This window comes from Piliocolobus tephrosceles, chromosome 2 (assembly GCF_002776525.5).
Source record: "Piliocolobus tephrosceles isolate RC106 chromosome 2, ASM277652v3, whole genome shotgun sequence".
In the NCBI taxonomy this organism is placed as follows: Eukaryota; Metazoa; Chordata; class Mammalia; order Primates; family Cercopithecidae; genus Piliocolobus; species Piliocolobus tephrosceles.
In genome coordinates, this window is record NC_045435.1 from 151,627,629 (window position 1) to 151,645,489 (window position 17,861).

Genomic DNA, 17,861 nt, shown 5'->3' on the forward strand with positions numbered 1-17,861 from the left:
AGTTCTCAGGTGAGGTACTTCAAACTTGAAAGAATATGTGTATCAGTACTTCATATGTCACTGACCATCATAATACACAGTCATTTAAGCTTCTTAACATACTGTAGTTATACAGCTACATGTACAAACCAAAAATTTTAATGAGGCTAATTTTACATATATTTAAGTATATTTTAGAAATCACAGTTGATATCTTTTTTTTTTTGTGACAGTACAGTGATTTATTGGAGGGGGAAGCACACACCCAAGGCACTGTGAGCGCACTCAGAGAGAGACGTGCCATTGGTATCTATTTCTTAATAGGTGTAACCTTTAAAGCATGTGCCTGCCTCATCTGTAAACTGCAGAATACTGAATACTGTACATTCCCACTTATGTAAATTTTATTAAAATTAATAAGCAAGAAATTATAGATAAGTGGTGATAACCTTAGGGAGATAAAGGTCTGTTATTAAGAAAGAGAAATGATGGTGATATAAATAAAAATACTGTTTATATCCATACAAATTTGAAAAATGTAAAAGTAAAGACTTTGTGGTAACAATAAAAATGTGAAAAATAGATATATTTCCTTAGAATTGGCAGTCAACATAATTAAGTATGTTAACGCCTATGATGGATGCTGTGCAAGCTGCTATTAGTCCGATTCTTATTCTTTTCATCTGTTAAAAAGAAAATACTGGCCAGGTGTGGTGGCTCATGCCTGTAATCCCAGCACTTCGGGAGGCCAAGGAGAAAGGATCACTTGAGGCCAGGAGTTCAAGATCAGCCTGGGCAACACAGCAAGACTATCTTTACAAAAAATTAAAAATTAGCTGGGCACAGTAGTGCGCCCGTAGTCCTGGCTACTCAGGAGGCTTAGGCAGGAGGATCACTTGAGCTTGGGAGACAGAAGCTGCTGTGAGCCATGACTGTACCTCTGCACTCCAGCCTGGTGACAGAGCAAGACCCTATGTCAAAAAGAAAAAAAAAAAGAAAATACTATTATCTATCTATCTATCTTACCTGTCTTAAAATATTATTATCTATTTTATGGCATAGTTTTGAGAATTCTGTAAGGTTAACAAAAAAGTTTTTGGTCCTGGAAAATAGGAGGTGCTCAATAAATATCAGTTGACGCTCAACAGTAAATAATGCACTAATTGTTGTAAATGCATGATGATTCTTTTTTGCTCATATTTCACTTAGTTTCTGCAGGCTATTAAAATTAACTGGTATTGTAAAATTCTGAAATGAATACTCTAATTCAGGGACTAGCAAACTATTACCTGCAGAGCCAAATCTGGGTGTTTGGTAAATGAAATCTGTTTACATACTATGGTTCTTTTCACATGATAAAATCAAAGATTAGAAGTTGTTATTAAGACAGCACGGCCCAAAAAAGCTAAAATATTTACTATCTGGCCTTCTAGAGAAAGATTTTCAACCTCTGCTCTAATTCCGCCAGCCTCAAAATACAACAGGAAAGAGCCTGTAAGAGAAATCACTTTTTTTTCACAATTTGCAAGGCCTTCATTTTTTAAAAAGAAATCCTAACAAGTCTCACATTTACGGAATCAGCATTTTTGGTCACTTCAACAAACCAAAAGGTCTTTTCAGATTTATCATTGGGAAAAGTGTACTTCCCCACAAGCTCCTAAATCTACTGTGCTGAACTAATTTTACAAACTTCTCAAAAAAAAAAAAAAAAAAAAAACGAACTTTAAGCTGAATCAACAAACATATTACCCTTAGTCCCAAGATAATTTTCTGAAAGAAGTTAGCCTTAAAAGTAGGGCCTAAACAATATGCCTTTACGTTAAAGTGTATCCTTCCATTAATAGATAAATTTAAATGAGACAATATAATTTCTGCCTATGTTTGTAGAAGTATATAATTGTTCTTTATATGAAATAGATTTTTATTGTTAGCTTCAATAGACTTATAACCCTAAGCTAAATATACCTGAATAAGTGATCAACATTCAAAAAAGCAAAAGCAAATATCCAATTTATGTTTTTAAATAAAAATGGGGTTACTCACTGAGGTAAAGGGTGAGGATCCTTTACTTCTCAGCCCTTGACACCCTTTCAGGTGGTAGATTAGCTTTCTATAGTCTGAATATGGTGGAAAAAATCTGTACATTAGAAGGATAACAAGAGCTTGTCCATTTTCCTTTCTCAGATGTTAGTGCTTTCTCCCTTGTTCTAAAGTAGGAATGAGAACAATGACTTTGAGACATGATGCAAAAAAAAAAGACCCCCCACACACAAAAAGGTAAACTATTCATAAAATGTAGGCTCTAGAAGAAATTCTAGCACTAAAATATAACTGTAAACATGATACCTGTGAGGATGGCTCCCTCAACTGCTGCTCTACTCCCTTCAACAGGTAATCCATTCATTCCAAGTTTAAAGGGAAAAATTTGAGTATCTATCATCTTTTCAAATCAGATATCATATGTCCTGCTCAGAAAATTTCTATAGAGAAAAATAACAAACTTCCCAACTGTCCTTCAAAAGGACCAGACTCATCTAACGCTTTACCCATAAGCTAGTAGCTGGAAAAACCTGTCATATCCCAAAGATACAAACCTCTCGTCGAATGACACTTGCAGTTCTCTCCATGTGATCAGTTTTCCTTTTGGATTTCATTATGCTTTAATAGAAAGTAAAATTAAGTCATTACATAGTATCTTCATAAAAATAATAAAATTAGTTTTTCCTGAAATATCACGGTTATCCTAAATACAATATAACACTATGGATCCTATAAAGTGGCCAGTGAGTATTTGCCCATCTAACTAAAGTTTTGGCCGGGCATGGTGGCTCACGCCTGTAATCCCAGCACTTTGGGAGGGCGAAGCAGGCAGATCATCTGAGGTCAGCAGTACGAGACCAGCCTGACCAAGAGAGCGAAACCCTGTCTCTACCAAAAACACAAAAATTAGCCAGGTGTGGTGGTGCACGCCTGTAATCCCAGCTACTCGGGAGGCTAAGACAAGAGAATTGCTTGAATCCAGTAGGTGGAGGTTGCAGTGAGCTGAGATTACGCCACTGCACTCCAGCCTGGGTGATAGAGCAAGATTCCGTCTCAGAAAAAAAAAAAAAAAAAAAGGGTTAACAACCTGACAGCATGCACACTGAAGCCAAGATGTTACCTTTCCGGGAGTCTGATATGCCTCCCACAACCATCAGCAGGTCAGGTTTTTTGAAAATCAACTTCAAATGACACAGAAGGCTTAATGACTCACCTGGTTAGAGTAAGGTAGCGCAAAGTGCTGAGTGTCAATCTCAGTGAAGCAGCCTCAGTATGGATGGCTCCAACAGAGCACCGCAACAACCCAGGAATCATAACAGCAGCACAGGCCATGGCGCTTCCTGGGAAAACAGAAAACTGAAACTTCAAATTGCTTTTTTAAAAAGTGGGGAAATAGCAGACCATTTTAGAAGGTCAGTGAAGAAGAGTTTGGATTTCTGTTGGTGCTATTATGAGTCAAGCTACCAGCAAAGCAGCCAAGAGCCTAACTTCACCTTGACAAAATTTCTTCCACTATTTAGAGTTGACTCCAAGGTATCTCCACAATTACGTATATAAGTATGTAATTTTTGGTGCTATCAAATACTCGTGTTCTCTATTGCTTTCTAAAATCTCTGACCAAGTTCACATGACTAATCTTATGCTATTACAGAAGAAGGGAGTAGATTTTGTAACTTCCTGATAATTGTATTCTACCTAAAGAGCACTACATACATAAGTCTTTTACATTTCTTGTTAGGTAAAGTGTAAGAGGAAGATAAATTTACCGTGGTTCCCAAACAAGAAGCTTAAGGTTCCCAGATATTAAAAAACCAAAACTGGTAATAATAACACTATTCATAATAGCCCAAACTGGAAACTATCCAAATGCCATTACTAGGGGAGATAAGCTAATTGTGATACATTCACACAGTAAGATACACTATACAGCAATGAAAACAAACTGCAAATACATGCAGTAACATAGATGAATATCACAAATAACATACTGAATGAAAGAAGCCAGACCCCAAAGAACAGATATTCTTTTATTCTAAAGCATATAAAGTATAAAAACAGACAAAATGAATCTATGATATCAGAAATCAAGTTAGCAATTTCCCTTGGGAGGTGGCAGTGACAATATTGTTTCTTAATCTGGGTGCAGATTGCATGGGTATTTTCACTTTTTGTAAAACTGATTAAGCTGTCCTCTTAGGATCTGTGTAGTTTTCTGTTTGTACTTGACTTCAACAAAAAGTTACACACACACACACACACACACACACACACACACACACACACAGAGATTCTTCAACATTTCAAATTCTAAAAACTACCAGCCTATCAAGAAAAGCACTGATTAGGAGTCAGATGATATTTCTTTTTATTTCCTTTTATATCATTTTCCTATGTCAATTTTTAAACATTTGTCTGAAATGGCCACATTTAACATGTTACATTGCTCTATCTGTCCTTTTCTATCTCAGTTACCTTGAGAATAAATGAAAATGCACATGAATACTTTTTTTCTCTGAGCTTTTTGGGAGGCAGTATATAAATTAATTGTAATAAATTGCTTGTTAGCAAAATATTCAAGCTAAGTGTTTACATTCCTACTCCATATTCATTAATTTGGTCCTTCATTCAACAACTATCTATCAAGAGTCCAGTATGTGGCAGGCACTGGCGTAAGCAATGGTGCCATAGGCAAGAAGAAAACAAAAACCCTCTTAGGGAGTTTGCTTTCAATAGATGAAGACAGAAAATAAGTAATAAATAAATCTGATGGTGATATAAGTCATATATAGTTTATTCGGTTATACCCCAATCATATTTAAAAGCTCACTGCTTCATAACTAGTCTTTAGATAAATGATATATTTCTTCTTTTCATAGTATGTTGCATCATCATTATGGATAAGCGTGGTACTTGCTATTTTTCTCTTCACTAAATGAAAAAAGCAGAAGGCCTCTTCAACCTCATTCAAGACCACTAAATGTAGTTTTTCTCCATTAAACGTTCTAAGTCAATAACGTTATCTTAATCCCTGGAAGAAAGAAGTTGAAACTTACTTTAGAAGTCCACGAGATTTTAGGAGTCATTAAGAATATGGTCAGCTGATTGACAGAATATTTTGGTCCTGCTATTACACTGAGACTTTTGGATGTACAGCAGTTGGAACATGGACAGTTTTTCCATGCATTAAAATTCTCACAAAGTTCCTGCAATGGTACAAACAACATATAACAATGTTTTGGGGAACTGACCAAAAGCACTATTACCTCTTAGCTGCCAAAGGAAAGGCTTATTATAATCAGTAGGCATCACCTCACAACAAGCCCACTCTCAATTACCCGCTCTCCATTCATTCTTCCCTCCATGCTTCCTTTTTTCTTTTTTGATTATTTATCTTACAGCTTCTTTTGTTCATCTTCCTTGGCCTGTCTTTAACACTTTCTACTTAGGATATCCACCCCAGGAAACAGCAGACCAAAGGCTAGAATGACACAGTTACCTGTCACTTAAGGCCAAGTTCCCTGATAAAATTTAACCACTATATTGTTAAATATGGAAATACTGTTCTGTTCAATGTTTTAGACAACTATTGCTAAAATAAGTTGTCCTCACAATAGGATACATTGTTTAATGATTATGCTGTTTGAATGGTCTCCTTCTCAACTGAACTGGAAAACAAATGTTAATTTTAAAAGCAGTTCTTGCCGCGCACAGTGGCTCATACCTGTAATCCCAGCGCTTTGGGAGGCTGAGGTGGGTAGATCGCCTGAGGTCAGGAGTTCGAGACCAGCCTGGCCAACATGGTGAAACCCCATCTCTACTAAAAATACAAAAAATTAGTTGGGTATGGTGTCGGGCACCTGTAATCCCAGTTACTAGGGAGGCTGAGGCAGGAGAATCGCTTGAACCTGAGAGGCGGAGGTTGCAGTGGGCCAAGATCGTGCCATTACAATCCAGCCTGGGCAACAAAAGCGAAACTCGGTCTCAAAAAAAAAAAAAAAAAAAAAAAACAGTTCTCTTTAAAATCCCGAGTTTATTTTGTAAAAGTAACCATGACCAAGAGTGCCACCTACGGGTAAATAAAGGACATTTTTATAAAATTCTGTTCAAAGTTCTTTCCAAAGCTTTATGCCAGTCCTAAAATATAAAAAATTAAAAACGTACTAATTTTTAAAAATATGTCCAGCAGTTTCATACTGTAAGTATTTAATCAACCACAGCAGATCAATATATATCAAGTTATTTCTAAAACCATATAAAGAACATCATCCCATCAACGTCTGTATCCTCACAGGTCTTCCCTTACCAAAAAATCTCAACTAACTTTATTTCTGAAAGGCAGAAAATTATAATAAATGCTAAATAAAACTGACACCCACTAAATATGTAGTAAAACAAACTTCTGCAAGCAACAGATTAAATTTAAGATTAATTACATGGCTTCAGTTCAACAGGTATACTCAGTTCATTCAACAATTACAGGGGTGCCAGGCACTATTTTAGGCCTTGAAGATACAATAAAGAACCAGACACAAGGCCCTTGCCATCATGAAGCTTTTATTACAGTCCAGAGACAGATAGTAGTAAAGAAATAATTAACAAGATAATTATAGATTATGATGAGTATGATAAAGGAAGTAAGAGTGATGGGGTAGGTGGGGGAAATATTAAGAAAGGTATCTCTCCAGTGATGACACCTTGGCTGAAACCTGAATGATGAAGAAACGGCAGCCAAGCAAATGTTAAAGGCAGATCACTCTGGCAGAAGGACTAGCAAGAGCAAAGGTCCTAATGCAGAAATAAGCCCGGCATGTGAAGAGGAACCAAGGCCAGTATGACTGGAGAGCAGTAAGCTGGTAAGAGTGAAATGAGATGAAATCCAGCAGTCTATAGTAGGGGGGGTAGGAATGTTATCCTAAGGGTAACGGGAAGCAACTGAAAAGTCTGAATCAATCAGGAGAAGGACAAGACCTAATTTATATTTTTAAAGGACTGCTCAAGTTGCTGTGGGAAGGATAATAGAGAGGGGCAGGAGTGGAAGCAGGAAGTCCAGTTAAAGGACTCTGGTCTAAGATTATAATAAGGTAACAGCTACAGAGATGGCAGAAGTAGATGAACATGACATATATTTTGGAACTAGAGCCCCAAAACTTGCTGATACATTAGGCAGGGTGTGAGAGGACACCGACAGAGAAAAACCAAGAATGCCTCAACAAGCACAAAGGCACTGAAATTAAGTAAGTTCAAAGAACAACCATGACATCTGTCAATTTAGAATCAGGTGTCACTGAGGAAGAAAAGGGGCTCCTCTTGGTAAACAAGTACTATACACAGAGCATTTGACTTGAAATCAGCAGAACTGGGCTCAGGTGTGACTCCTTCCTGCTTTCTAATCTTCAGCAATTTTAGCCATTTTAACATTACCCATGCCACCTCACTGGATTACTGAGAGGAATAAATAAAACGTCTACCAAAGTACCTGGCAAGCAAGAGTGTTACAAAATCAATCCTAATACACTGACCCCTTCTCTTCCTTGTCAAACAACCTAGAGAGGTGGAGGTTTGGTATTGCCAATACACAACTCCCTCTGGCCTGATACACAACAGCACTCATCAAATATACTTTGCATTATACAATTATGACCTACTTCTTTTTTTTTTTTTGAGATGGAATCTAGCTCTGTCGCCCAGGCTAGAGTGCAGCGGCACGATCTCGGCTCACTGCAACCTCCGGCTCCCAGGTTCAAGCGATTCTCCTGCCTCAGCCTCCTGAGTAGCTGGGATTACAGGCACGTGCCACCACGCCTGGCTAATTTTTGTATTTTTAGTAGACACCGGGTTTCATCATTGGTCAGGCTGGTCTCAAACTCCTGACCTCATGATCTGCCCACCTGGGTTTTCTAAATCCTAACTTAGGCTAAGAACCCTAGGCATCGTTGTTTTCTGGATAAGCAGTGTTAGTTAACATTTATGATAAATAAACTTGTGATCTCAAATTACTATAGCAACTAATAAATCTGCTTATGTTACACTCTCAGGGTCAAAAAGGGTGTCATTACAAAATATTTCCATCCTTTTAGAATAAATGTAAAATTTAGTAGTCATTGTAACGTTTTCTTTAAAAGTGCTGGGTGGAGTAAAATAAACTACATTACATGCTTGGATATGGTTTTACTTTCTTCAGCACAGCACAAGCTCAAATTGGGCAGAACGTTAAGAGCAGCCATCTCTGACCAGACAGTGGGGACGATCAATGGATGCCACAATGAAAACATATGGAAAGCCATAGAGAACCTCCCCTCCCCAAATCTAGTTCTCAAGGGAACAAGCACTGCTTCGAGGAAGATCTCAGCAGTCTGCAGAGCTACAATGCTGCTTTTTAAATCCAGCTCTGCTTGAAGTACCATCACATCAAAAATGACATTATGTTAATTAAAAGCCTAGATTCTAGGGTCAGACAGATTTGAGTTCTCATCATAGCTTACTGCCATTTACCAGCTTTGCCTTAGGCAAGTTCCTCAGCCCCTAAGCCTCCTGCTTCTCAATGTTTAAGATGGGGGTAATGATACTTATACCTCACTGGGTTGTTTTAATGACATAATGCACATAAGGATTTGGTCACAGTGTATGACCAACACAGCGTCAACTATTATTAATAAGTAGCTCATTCGTTTTTTCCACTTTAGGTAACATGTATTCAAAGAAAAGTTGGAACATTACAAAGAAAAACTACCCAACAACCCCTATAACTTTTAGGACTACTAACTTCAGATTTTAAAATTCCTCAGCAAATTCTTTTTGATAGATGCGAAATGCTTTCTAAAAGATCTACCAATTTATACCTCCCATGAGCCAAATATGACTACACCCATTCCTCAACATATAAAAATGGCTCAGAATGAATTTTCAGGTACTTACACTCAGAAGTACTAAAGAAGTAAAGATGGCTCCCAACCTCAAAATGATCAAAGGGACTGCAGAATACACATGGAGAATCTCCCTTTTTTTCCTGTCTCCAAGAGGCTTGTGGGAAGTATTTGTGCCAACAGTGGAGCAGCCTCCAAGCTGTGTGGGCTTTGCTGGGATGTCTCCTTTGCCCAGACAGACCAGAATCATCACAGTTAATCCTTGACAAGTTTTAACAAATGTTTCCTAACTGCTGGGTAAATCTATAATTGTGCAAAATTAAGCGTTTGTTAGGCCTTCGAAATAATCCTCCATAAACTCCTGTAATGTAGCTTCTGGATTTTCCCCCAAAAACTCCTCTGCCTTTAAGTTTTCAAGCTTTAAAAGGGCTACATTCAGTGGAGCTTCATCTAAGTGTGCACAAAATTGGTAACTTTATGCCAACATATGAGTGTGTAAATATAAGCACAGGGATATGTTATGTAAATGAAAACTAAATATGTTATATATCGTTGCTGAACCAAGTAAAACTCACAATTTCCATGCAAAAGTGCAACGTTCCATCTAAAAAGGATCTTACATCATCTCCACTCCAGTCCTTTCTTAGAAGAGGAAATAAGGCCCAAAGAATATAAATACCCACTTGCCAGAGCTAATCAACAACTCAAGACTCCGATCCCAGATCTTCTCTCAAAAGTGTTTTTTTTTTTTTTTCACTATAATGCATTTCTTCTCTACTAAGATATTAAAATGCCCAGTAATTGAGTAAGACCCAATGGAATCGGTTTTACCAGAACAGGCACTAGCACTGCTTTCAAGACAAAAATGCCTTTTATCTGCATTTCGCTTCAAGGCATACGTAGGCCTCACACTGATAAACATGCCTACTGACACCATTTCCTTCGCAAAGAAAAATCTGGTACTCACATAAGTAATTTGTCCCTGGGCCTTGGAGACAGAAAAGCTCATTATTTCCCAGGTGTATGATTTTAGTCAAGATGCCCAACTCTCCGTACCTCAGTTTAAAGACTAATAAAATGGAATAACATGTAAACTCCTGGAGTTGACAATTCCACTTAGTGCAATAGCTGGCACATAACTCCCCAATAATAAAAGGTGATGTTATTACTATTACTACAAATCATCGTAGTTAATGTTATATGCCTGGCAAACAGAAGACTAAAACTCAATCCCTGCCTTCCAGGACTTGGTCCTTTCAGCAACACAATTTAGGATATTTTAAGACTTCTGGGGTGAGAAAGAAGCGGAATGTACCTGCAGCCAGGAACTAACAGGCTGACCTTCGCCCTGGGCTCAAGGTCACTCGGTGAAGCGAAATTCCACGGGAACTGTTCGTCCGTCACCAGGAAGGGAGGTCAAGGAGACTAAGCTGCTCTGGCCTCCCCACTCCGCCTTTCCCGAGGGCCGGTAGGATGCTACCTAGCACCTGCTGCAGCCTTCAGGGGGCTGTTTAAGGCGTTAAAGCAGGCGACAAGAAACAGGGAAACTTTCCCCGCTGGTGTAGCTTGCAGACCCCGCCACGCTTAGCTGCCGGCACCTGGGATACTCCGCGGTCCCAGACATGACGCTGCAGCGCGGGCGAGTCCCACATTTTATTGGTCGCTGCCATCCAATAGGAGGAGCGGTGCGCGACCCCGCTGAGCAAGACGCGCCGTCTTCCCAGTGTCTCCGCCCCTAGCTCCGCCGTCTCCGCCCCTAGCCCAGCCATCTCCATGGTGACCGTAACGGTTATCCGTTTGGCCGCGCAGGCCGGCGTTGCGTCATTGCCTATGCGCCGGAAGCGCTAGTCCTTGCCCGGCGCGACCTGATGATGCCGAGCCCAGGCTGGTTCCGGCCAAGTTAGGCGGTCGGAGCTGGTCTCTGACTGCGGAGTTGTCACCGCTTCGGCGACCCCGGCTGACCATGGCAGTGTTTCATGACGAGGTGGAAATCGAGGACTTCCAATATGACGAGGACTCGGAGACGTATTTCTATCCCTGCCCATGTGGAGATAACTTCTCCATCACCAAGGTAACTTCAGGGTCCCGCCCGGCGGTTCACCCAAGCAAGCGCAGTTTGGCTCCGCCGTGTTCCTTCCGTCATTGGGTGGCCTTTGCTGCGCTGTGTCACCCACGCCCTCTTTCCGGTTGCTGAATCTTCCTCCTCCCGCATCCCCCTACCCCACCTAATACCCTGAGCTCTCTCGGTAGGCACGTAGTTCTGGTCTTAAATTAGGCCAGGGAGAGGGCGGCGGGGAGCCTCTGTCTCTCTGCCCGATCGCTACCTTAGAGTCCCAACCTGGAATATTTCTGTCGAGGAGGGGACTCGTTTTTTGTTTCCCAGGGCTTTTGGGGCTACTGAAGCTCGCCTAACCTTCCTAAATGTTTTTAGGGGAAAATGATGTCGGCATTTCCTGCTGAAGGCCCTGGGGTTCTCACCCACCTTTCGGGGAAGGCAAGCCACCAAGGGACTTGCATCTAGGGGTGGGATAGGTTTGGGGGAGGATATGGCGAAGAGAAGACTATGCTGACCACATGTTGTTTGATTTCGTTGTAGGAAGATTTGGAGAATGGGGAAGACGTTGCAACGTGTCCTAGCTGCTCTCTCATTATAAAAGTGATTTATGACAAAGTAAGGGATATAATTTTAAAACGGGGGAAGGGTGTTATAAGGCAGTGGCAAGGACTTAGATCAGCCTGTCAGTGATGAGAGCAGGAGAATGTTTCATTGTGTTAGGTAAAGTGCGGTATTTAGGCAGGTTTTAAACACCATTGATAAAACAGCCGAATAGTAAATTAAAATGTTTAAAGTTCAGATTACATAATTTATTTTAGTTTTAGAGATAAATCTAGCTTTAGTGAAAATTATTTATTAAATAGAAGAACGTATATAGATTATTTTAATGGACAATTTTTATATTTCTCTTCTATTTAATATGTAATTAAAATTGTTTAGCGCTCCTAGACTTTGAAGGCAACAATTGTATGGTATTTCATGCCTGGCTTATACATAGAATTCTGCATTATCTTGTTTGAGATATAATTCCTAGATGCAGCTTTACAATTTCATTTTAGTCTTTAGTTGCCCTATTGTCTTTCACCCAAGGATGTTGACAATAGGAAAAAAAAATGTTATTACTGCCCACTCCTGCCCAAAGTTTATTTCAGTACTTGGAATGAAATTTAGGTAAGGAGCTTAACAGTCTCAAGAATGTACTCCAAAATGAATATAGGGAAAATGGGGATAAGGCACAGAGCCTCATTAGAGAAGCGGGCTATAATTTAGACTATAATTTAGAAATACAATGATTCATTCTTGTATTAAAATGCGCTCTGCAACAGAAAGCAAACAGGGTAAGGAAGATCAGGAGTGCTGGTCTGGGAGGAGGTTGCAATTTTCCATAGGGTGATCATGGCAGGCCTTACTGAGAAAGGCCTTATTAAGTAAAGATTTGAAGGAGGCGAGGAAGTGAGCTGTGTACATATGAGGGTATGGGTTAAGAGAGTAGAGCAAAAGATCGTTCAGTGAACAGGACCTAAGACAGGAACATGCCTGATTTTCTCAGGGAACAAAGAGGAGGCCAGTGTGACCAGAGCAGAGCAGGATGAGAATAGTCCAAGATGAAGTCATGGATCACTTTAAGGATTTAGGCTCTTGTTGTAAGTGATATAGGGAACCATTGGGGGATTTTCAAACATGGGAGTGCTATGATCCAACTTAAGTTTTTTTAAAAAAATGATTCTGGCTGCTGTGTTCAGAGTAGCCTATAGAGAGCAAGCATAGAAACAGGAAAACTAGTTAGGAGGCTATTACACTAATTAAAAAAGGAGATGGGTGGCTTGGACCTGGTTACAGCAATGGAAGTAATGAGAAGTACTTAGATTCTGGATACGCTTTGAATGACTGATTTATATAGGGTGTGAAGGAGTGAGTCAAGGATGATTTCAATATTTTTTACCTAAATAACTGGGAGGATGGAGTTACTGTCAATTGAGGGAATATAACTATAGGTGTAGGGGTTGAAATTGTACATAGTAAGTTTGAGAGGTCTGTCATCCAAGTTCAGCTGTTGAGAAGGCAATTGGATATATATGTCTGGAGTTCATGAGAGAGATTGGCTAGCAATGTCAATTTTGGAGTTATCAGTGACAGACAGCATTTAGAGCCATGAAATTGGATGAGATCACCAGGTCTGTGAATGTAGAGATGGATAAAATACAGGACTGAGCATTAAGGCACTCCAGTATTAAAAAGTCAGGGAGGGAAGTGAGGAATCACCAAAGCTGATGGTAAAAGAGCAACCACTGAGAAAGGAGGAAAATCAGCAGTGTCAAATCCTGGAAAACAGATGAGAAAGGGTCGAGGAAGTGGTGATCCTTGTCATGTGACACTGATAAACCATTAGCTTTAGTAACACTGAGTTCATTTGTGATGGTGACGAGAGCAGTTTCCATGGAGTAACAGGAACAGTGCATGATTGAAGAAACCAACGGGCAGAAAACTGGTTGGAGAGAATGAGAGAACAGAAGGCAGTGAGTATAGGTATTTCTTTTAAGGAGTTTGCTGCAAAGGACAGCAGAGACACGCAACAGTAACCAGTGGTGATAGAGGATCAAGAGAGTGTTTAAAGTGGTAGAAATTCAGCCTTCATAAGTGAATATGGACACAGAAAGTTAGATTTAACCTCGTTGATGGTTTTCCCAAGTGAATAGTAAGGCATGAGAGAAGAGTTGTTATAACCGACTGTGGAGTTTGAACTATGTAAAGAGAACATGAAGGGAGTGAGGGGCAGTGAAAGGATGGTAGGATGAATACGGTGGAGATGCAGAGGGGTTGCAATATGGCATCCAGGGTGGATAAATGACAGCAACAGAGAAGAATAGCAATGCGGTAGTCTCAAGACATAAGATTCTAAACTGATAAGTTTTAGACAGGAAAGGAGAAGGGTGGCAAAAAGGAGGAACTAGCCCCACTTCCAATCCCTCTGGTACTAGGAGTGTAAGAACACAGAGCCTCCACTAAACAGGCGTATAGGGGAAACTGTCCTTAAGAATATGACTTCATCTCAACCTCAACACTGTTGACATTTTAGACCTGGTAATTCTTTGTTGTCCAGAGATATCTCACGCATTATAGGATGTCTAGCAGGATCCCTGGCCTCTACCTATTAGATGCCAATAGCAATCCTCAGTTGTTTCAATTCAAACTGTTTCCAGATATTACCAATGCTTTTGGGGGTAAAGGGATATTTTGACGAAGAGGTTGAGAATATGGAGCATTGTGCTAACAATGGACCATGAATTCCAAAGGGCACAGTGAAAGGGTTCCAAATATTGGAAAACAGAGTAGCAGGGACAGAGTAGGGGCTGATCCTTCAGGAATCAGATTGCTGGAGGTGAGGGATAACCTTGGAAGCAGAGATTTTTTGTGGTAACTGACACAAGCCAGGATAAATGATCAGAGATTGAACTTCATTTACAAAGTAGCTAACGTTGCAGATTATCCGTGTTGGGAAACACATAAAGACCCGTCCCTTTTACTTAGAAGAAGTAATTACTTTGAAGAGGACTGGTATTTGAATGACCAAATATTAAAGTGGAGAAGTTTTAGTGTAAGTAGTAATACAGAAATTTAAAAGATGTGACATGTCTTTATGTGATTTCTGAGAAGTGGTTGCTCTGAACTGAAGATGGGAATATTTGTTTATAAGATGCTTTATATTAAATAATGAATTCCGAATCAAAAACTGATACATGTTTAAGATTCTAATTCTAGTGCTGTCATTGGCTCTTTGACCAATGCAATGATAATAGCAATGGAAAAACAAAATTAACAGAGCTGGATTGATTCTGTAACAAAATGAAGGTTTAATATTAATGCATTTGTGACACGGAAATGTATTGGGTAATGGCGTTTCTCGCTCTGTCTTAGGAGCAGTTTGTGTGTGGAGAAACCGTCCCAGCCCCTTCAGCCAACAAAGAATTAGTTCAATGCTGAAGAAGCCTTCAGGAATCCAAATCCTGAACAGTTGGAAATGAGCCCAGATAGAAATATCAAATGCAGAGCTACTGGCTTCACAGAGACCACCATTTGTGATTTGCTGTTCTGTGGGAGTGTGGATTCTTTCCACCAGCTGCTGAGTCCATCTTCAGGAAGCAAGTCCAGAACATGACGTATCTGGATTTTGTGCTTAGAACCTTAAATTGGAAGCATTCTTAATGTTCCATCTAAATTTAAAAGAAGATAATTTCAAAACAGTGCTTTCTTTCTCTTGGTTTCATCATTTTCATATTTTAAACCAGATTCCTTCAGTATCTGATAACAGCATTATCTACCTCAGTCATTAGGATTTCTTAATAAAAAAGAGATTGTATTTTTGACTTGGTTATTAAGATGATTAAAATTAGCCCTTCCTTTGAAATTTGACATCAGCTTTGCTGTTCTAAATTTAAAATTAGTTGCTTCATCAGTACCACACTTCCAGTTTCTATACCAAGCCAGTCTCCTCAGTTTTCCCATTAGGATGGACATGTTCTGTTGAGCATGTCATTTCTGTAATGCTTCATGCAGAGAATTCGGTCATAGTATTAAAGAGAAGATACAGTGAGGTCACAATGTCTCCAGAGCTAAAAGTTAGTGAACAAGAAAGAAAGTCTAAACTGATGAAAGAATGAGGAGTTTCCTTATATTCTGCATATTCCTTAGAAGTCAGGACAAGATGAAAAACATCCAAAAGAAGTGAAATTGGTGATAGAATGAGAGGAGCAGAGCATTCTAGTGTAGTAAATGAAATGTTTGAATGACTTTGTCAGATCAGAGCAAGTAATATTTCCGTATCTGAATTTTTGTTTTTTGATAAGGCCAATGAAATTGCATTCCAGATAGGGGTTAATGTCAAATTTCCGTGGCTGGAAGCTGTTGTGTCACTACTACAAGGTAAAGCATCTGCAGCAGAGAATGAGCTTGAAAATGAGGGATCTATTGTGAATAAATATGCCCATGAGAGCATATTTAATAAGCCTCTATAACATGCAGCCAAACCAGACATTCGCTTCTGCAGAGAAATGTTGCCCTGGAGAAAAAGAAATACATAAAGGTAGGCTGTCATTCTTCCTTTGCTGCAGTACTAAGAATAGCAAGAAATTAGGATCATTTACATTGGAAATTTGAAAATTCCTTTTATATACACAGCTTTACTGTGTATAAATAAAAAATGTTAATGCACTGATGTCTGTCAGGTTGTTTTAGGAATGGCTCCTGCAATTAGAAAAATAGCTTGGTAGAATGTAAACGTTCTGTTACTTATTGGTAAGTGTACTGTACACATTCATTGGAGGTTAAAACAAGTGAGTAGCCATTTTTACCTGCCAGCAGCATGGCTATGTGCAGCCACTAGGCTGAGACAATAAATTACCAAAGATTGTATGCTGAAAGTGCTCAGTACATTATGTGGCATATTCTGGATGTGATGAGAAATCTCATTGCTGTTTGGGACACTGACATCCCAGAAGCAATCCACAACTGCTTTGGAGAAGCAAAGTGACTGCTCAGATGAACAGAGCAGAGTACTCACTCACTATGGTGGGATCAGCTGCAAAGCGAAATGAACTGTCCCACAATCAAGTTGATGGTTTTCTAGATATTGCCAACATGTTAGCTCTTTCTGATGCTGATGAATTTCAAACATGAACAGACATCCTTGATGTGGGTTTGCTAAGAACATAGAAGAACAGGAAAAGTTGCCAGGTTCACACATGCCAGGAAAAAAGAAGCATAAAAAGCATTAGCAATCAGTGACTGATGATAATGCTGCAGTAATGGGAATGGTTTTATTTCTAAATCAGATTATTTCTAAATAAAATCATTTATTGGTTTGTTTCTAAAACAATTGAGTCACTAAGTTTGTGAACTATAAAGGAACACATCAAGATTAAATCCTGTGTTAAGCAGAAAGTAAAACCGGAGCCAGGCACAGTGGCTTGTGCCTGTAATCCCAGCTATTCAGGAAGCTGAGGCAGGCAGATCGTGTGAGGCCAGGAGTTCAGGACTAGCCTGGGCAACATAGAGAGACCCTGCCTCTAAAAAATTTTATTTTAATTAGCAAAGTGTGGGGCCATGAGCAAATTGCTTGGGCCCAGGAGTTTGAGGCTATGGTGAGCTTGTGATCACACCACTGCGTTCCAGCCTATCTGACAGGGCAAGACCTCCTCTCTAAAAAATAAAGAGAAAGCAGAGTAAAACTGGACTGTGAGATGTGACTAAAGTTCTGTGTGATACGTGTGCCTTATTTAGCTCAAGATATTTCTAGAGCACCCATAAAAACTGACTTATCATCCAGGCTGTGTTTCTTTTTAGCTTTGTAATCTTTGGCAAGGCTATTGGATTCTTCAGCTGTACAATTAGGAGACTTGATCAGGTGATTTCCTTTCTCAGCTGTCAGTTCTTTAATTTCAGGCTTGGTAGCTTGTAGGAACTGAAAAGGCAATTAAAACCTTTATAAATGCAAACTAAATCATGAATTACAGAGAAAGTCCATTGTTCCATACTTGGTGTTACCACACTTACGAGTTTAAAAATTATGAAGTCAGCTGTTGAAAGGATTCTGCATATATTCTATTGTGTACATTCAGAAACATTTTTCTTGGAAAAAGCACCCATTTTTTATAACTGCACATATTAATTTATTGCCAGAATAAATTGCATTGCATGCTAAATAAAGTCAGATAATTCAAATCCATTTGCTTTTCTGTAGTTTTTCTTCTAAATATCAACATTCTGAATTAAAATGTTTATGATTTTATATGAGGTAGAAATCTTAACTGTTTTGGGGTATTGTTAATAGGCTTTTTGTTTTGGACAGTAGTTTTTAAATAAGGAAATTGCTACTTTCTACAGTTTGGGCTCTGGATTGTTATTGCTATTTGGGAAAAAAATAACTG

The 17,861-nt window shown here is 39.3% G+C and overlaps 2 protein-coding genes across 8 annotated transcripts in view; one reads left to right on the forward strand and one right to left on the reverse strand.

Annotated features, from left to right (window-relative positions):
* The window catches only part of OXNAD1 (oxidoreductase NAD binding domain containing 1), a 63,457-nt gene extending 52,832 nt beyond the window's left edge, over window positions 1–10,625 (reverse strand). For 4 of the 6 annotated variants that reach the window (XR_002730698.2, XM_023207356.2, XM_023207355.1 and 1 more), the window contains exons 1-4: window positions 10,198–10,625; window positions 5,073–5,222; window positions 3,233–3,359; window positions 2,574–2,637 (exon numbers count right to left, since the gene is read on the reverse strand). Coding sequence is in view for 5 of the 6 variants with exons in the window: in XM_023207356.2 (XP_023063124.1) it covers window positions 2,574–2,637; window positions 3,233–3,351 (183 nt within the window). In the remaining variant the exon portion in view is untranslated. Of the gene's footprint in view, window positions 1–2,022; window positions 2,187–2,573; window positions 2,638–3,232; window positions 3,360–5,072; window positions 5,223–10,197 lie in introns of those variants that run through there. The other 2 variants (XM_023207358.2, XM_023207359.2) reach the window with 2 other exon arrangements.
* A 3-nt stretch (window positions 10,626–10,628) lies between these two features.
* Window positions 10,629–17,659, forward strand: DPH3 (diphthamide biosynthesis 3). Of its 2 annotated transcripts, XM_023207362.1 has the most exons (3): window positions 10,629–10,953; window positions 11,479–11,553; window positions 14,854–17,659. In XM_023207362.1, exons 1-3 carry the CDS (start codon window positions 10,846–10,848, stop codon window positions 14,917–14,919), a joined length of 249 nt encoding a protein of 82 aa, XP_023063130.1. In that variant the 5' UTR covers window positions 10,629–10,845; the 3' UTR covers window positions 14,920–17,659. The 2 variants fall into 2 exon arrangements, with proteins under 2 accessions (XP_023063130.1, XP_023063131.1); XM_023207363.2 differs by lacking the exon at window positions 11,479–11,553 and having other exon boundaries at window positions 10,745–10,953.
* The last annotated feature ends 202 nt before the right edge of the window (window positions 17,660–17,861 follow it).

Excerpts from the sequence above, each read along its gene's own strand:
- DPH3 (XM_023207362.1), top strand. The coding sequence starts at position 10,846 with ATGGCAGTGTTTCATGACGAGGTGGAAATCGAGGACTTCCAATATGAC. Across the intron at positions 10,954-11,478 it reads ATAACTTCTCCATCACCAAG|GAAGATTTGGAGAATGGGGA; the intron begins GTAACTTCAGGG and ends ATTTCGTTGTAG. Across the intron at positions 11,554-14,853 it reads TAAAAGTGATTTATGACAAA|GAGCAGTTTGTGTGTGGAGA; the intron begins GTAAGGGATATA and ends GCTCTGTCTTAG.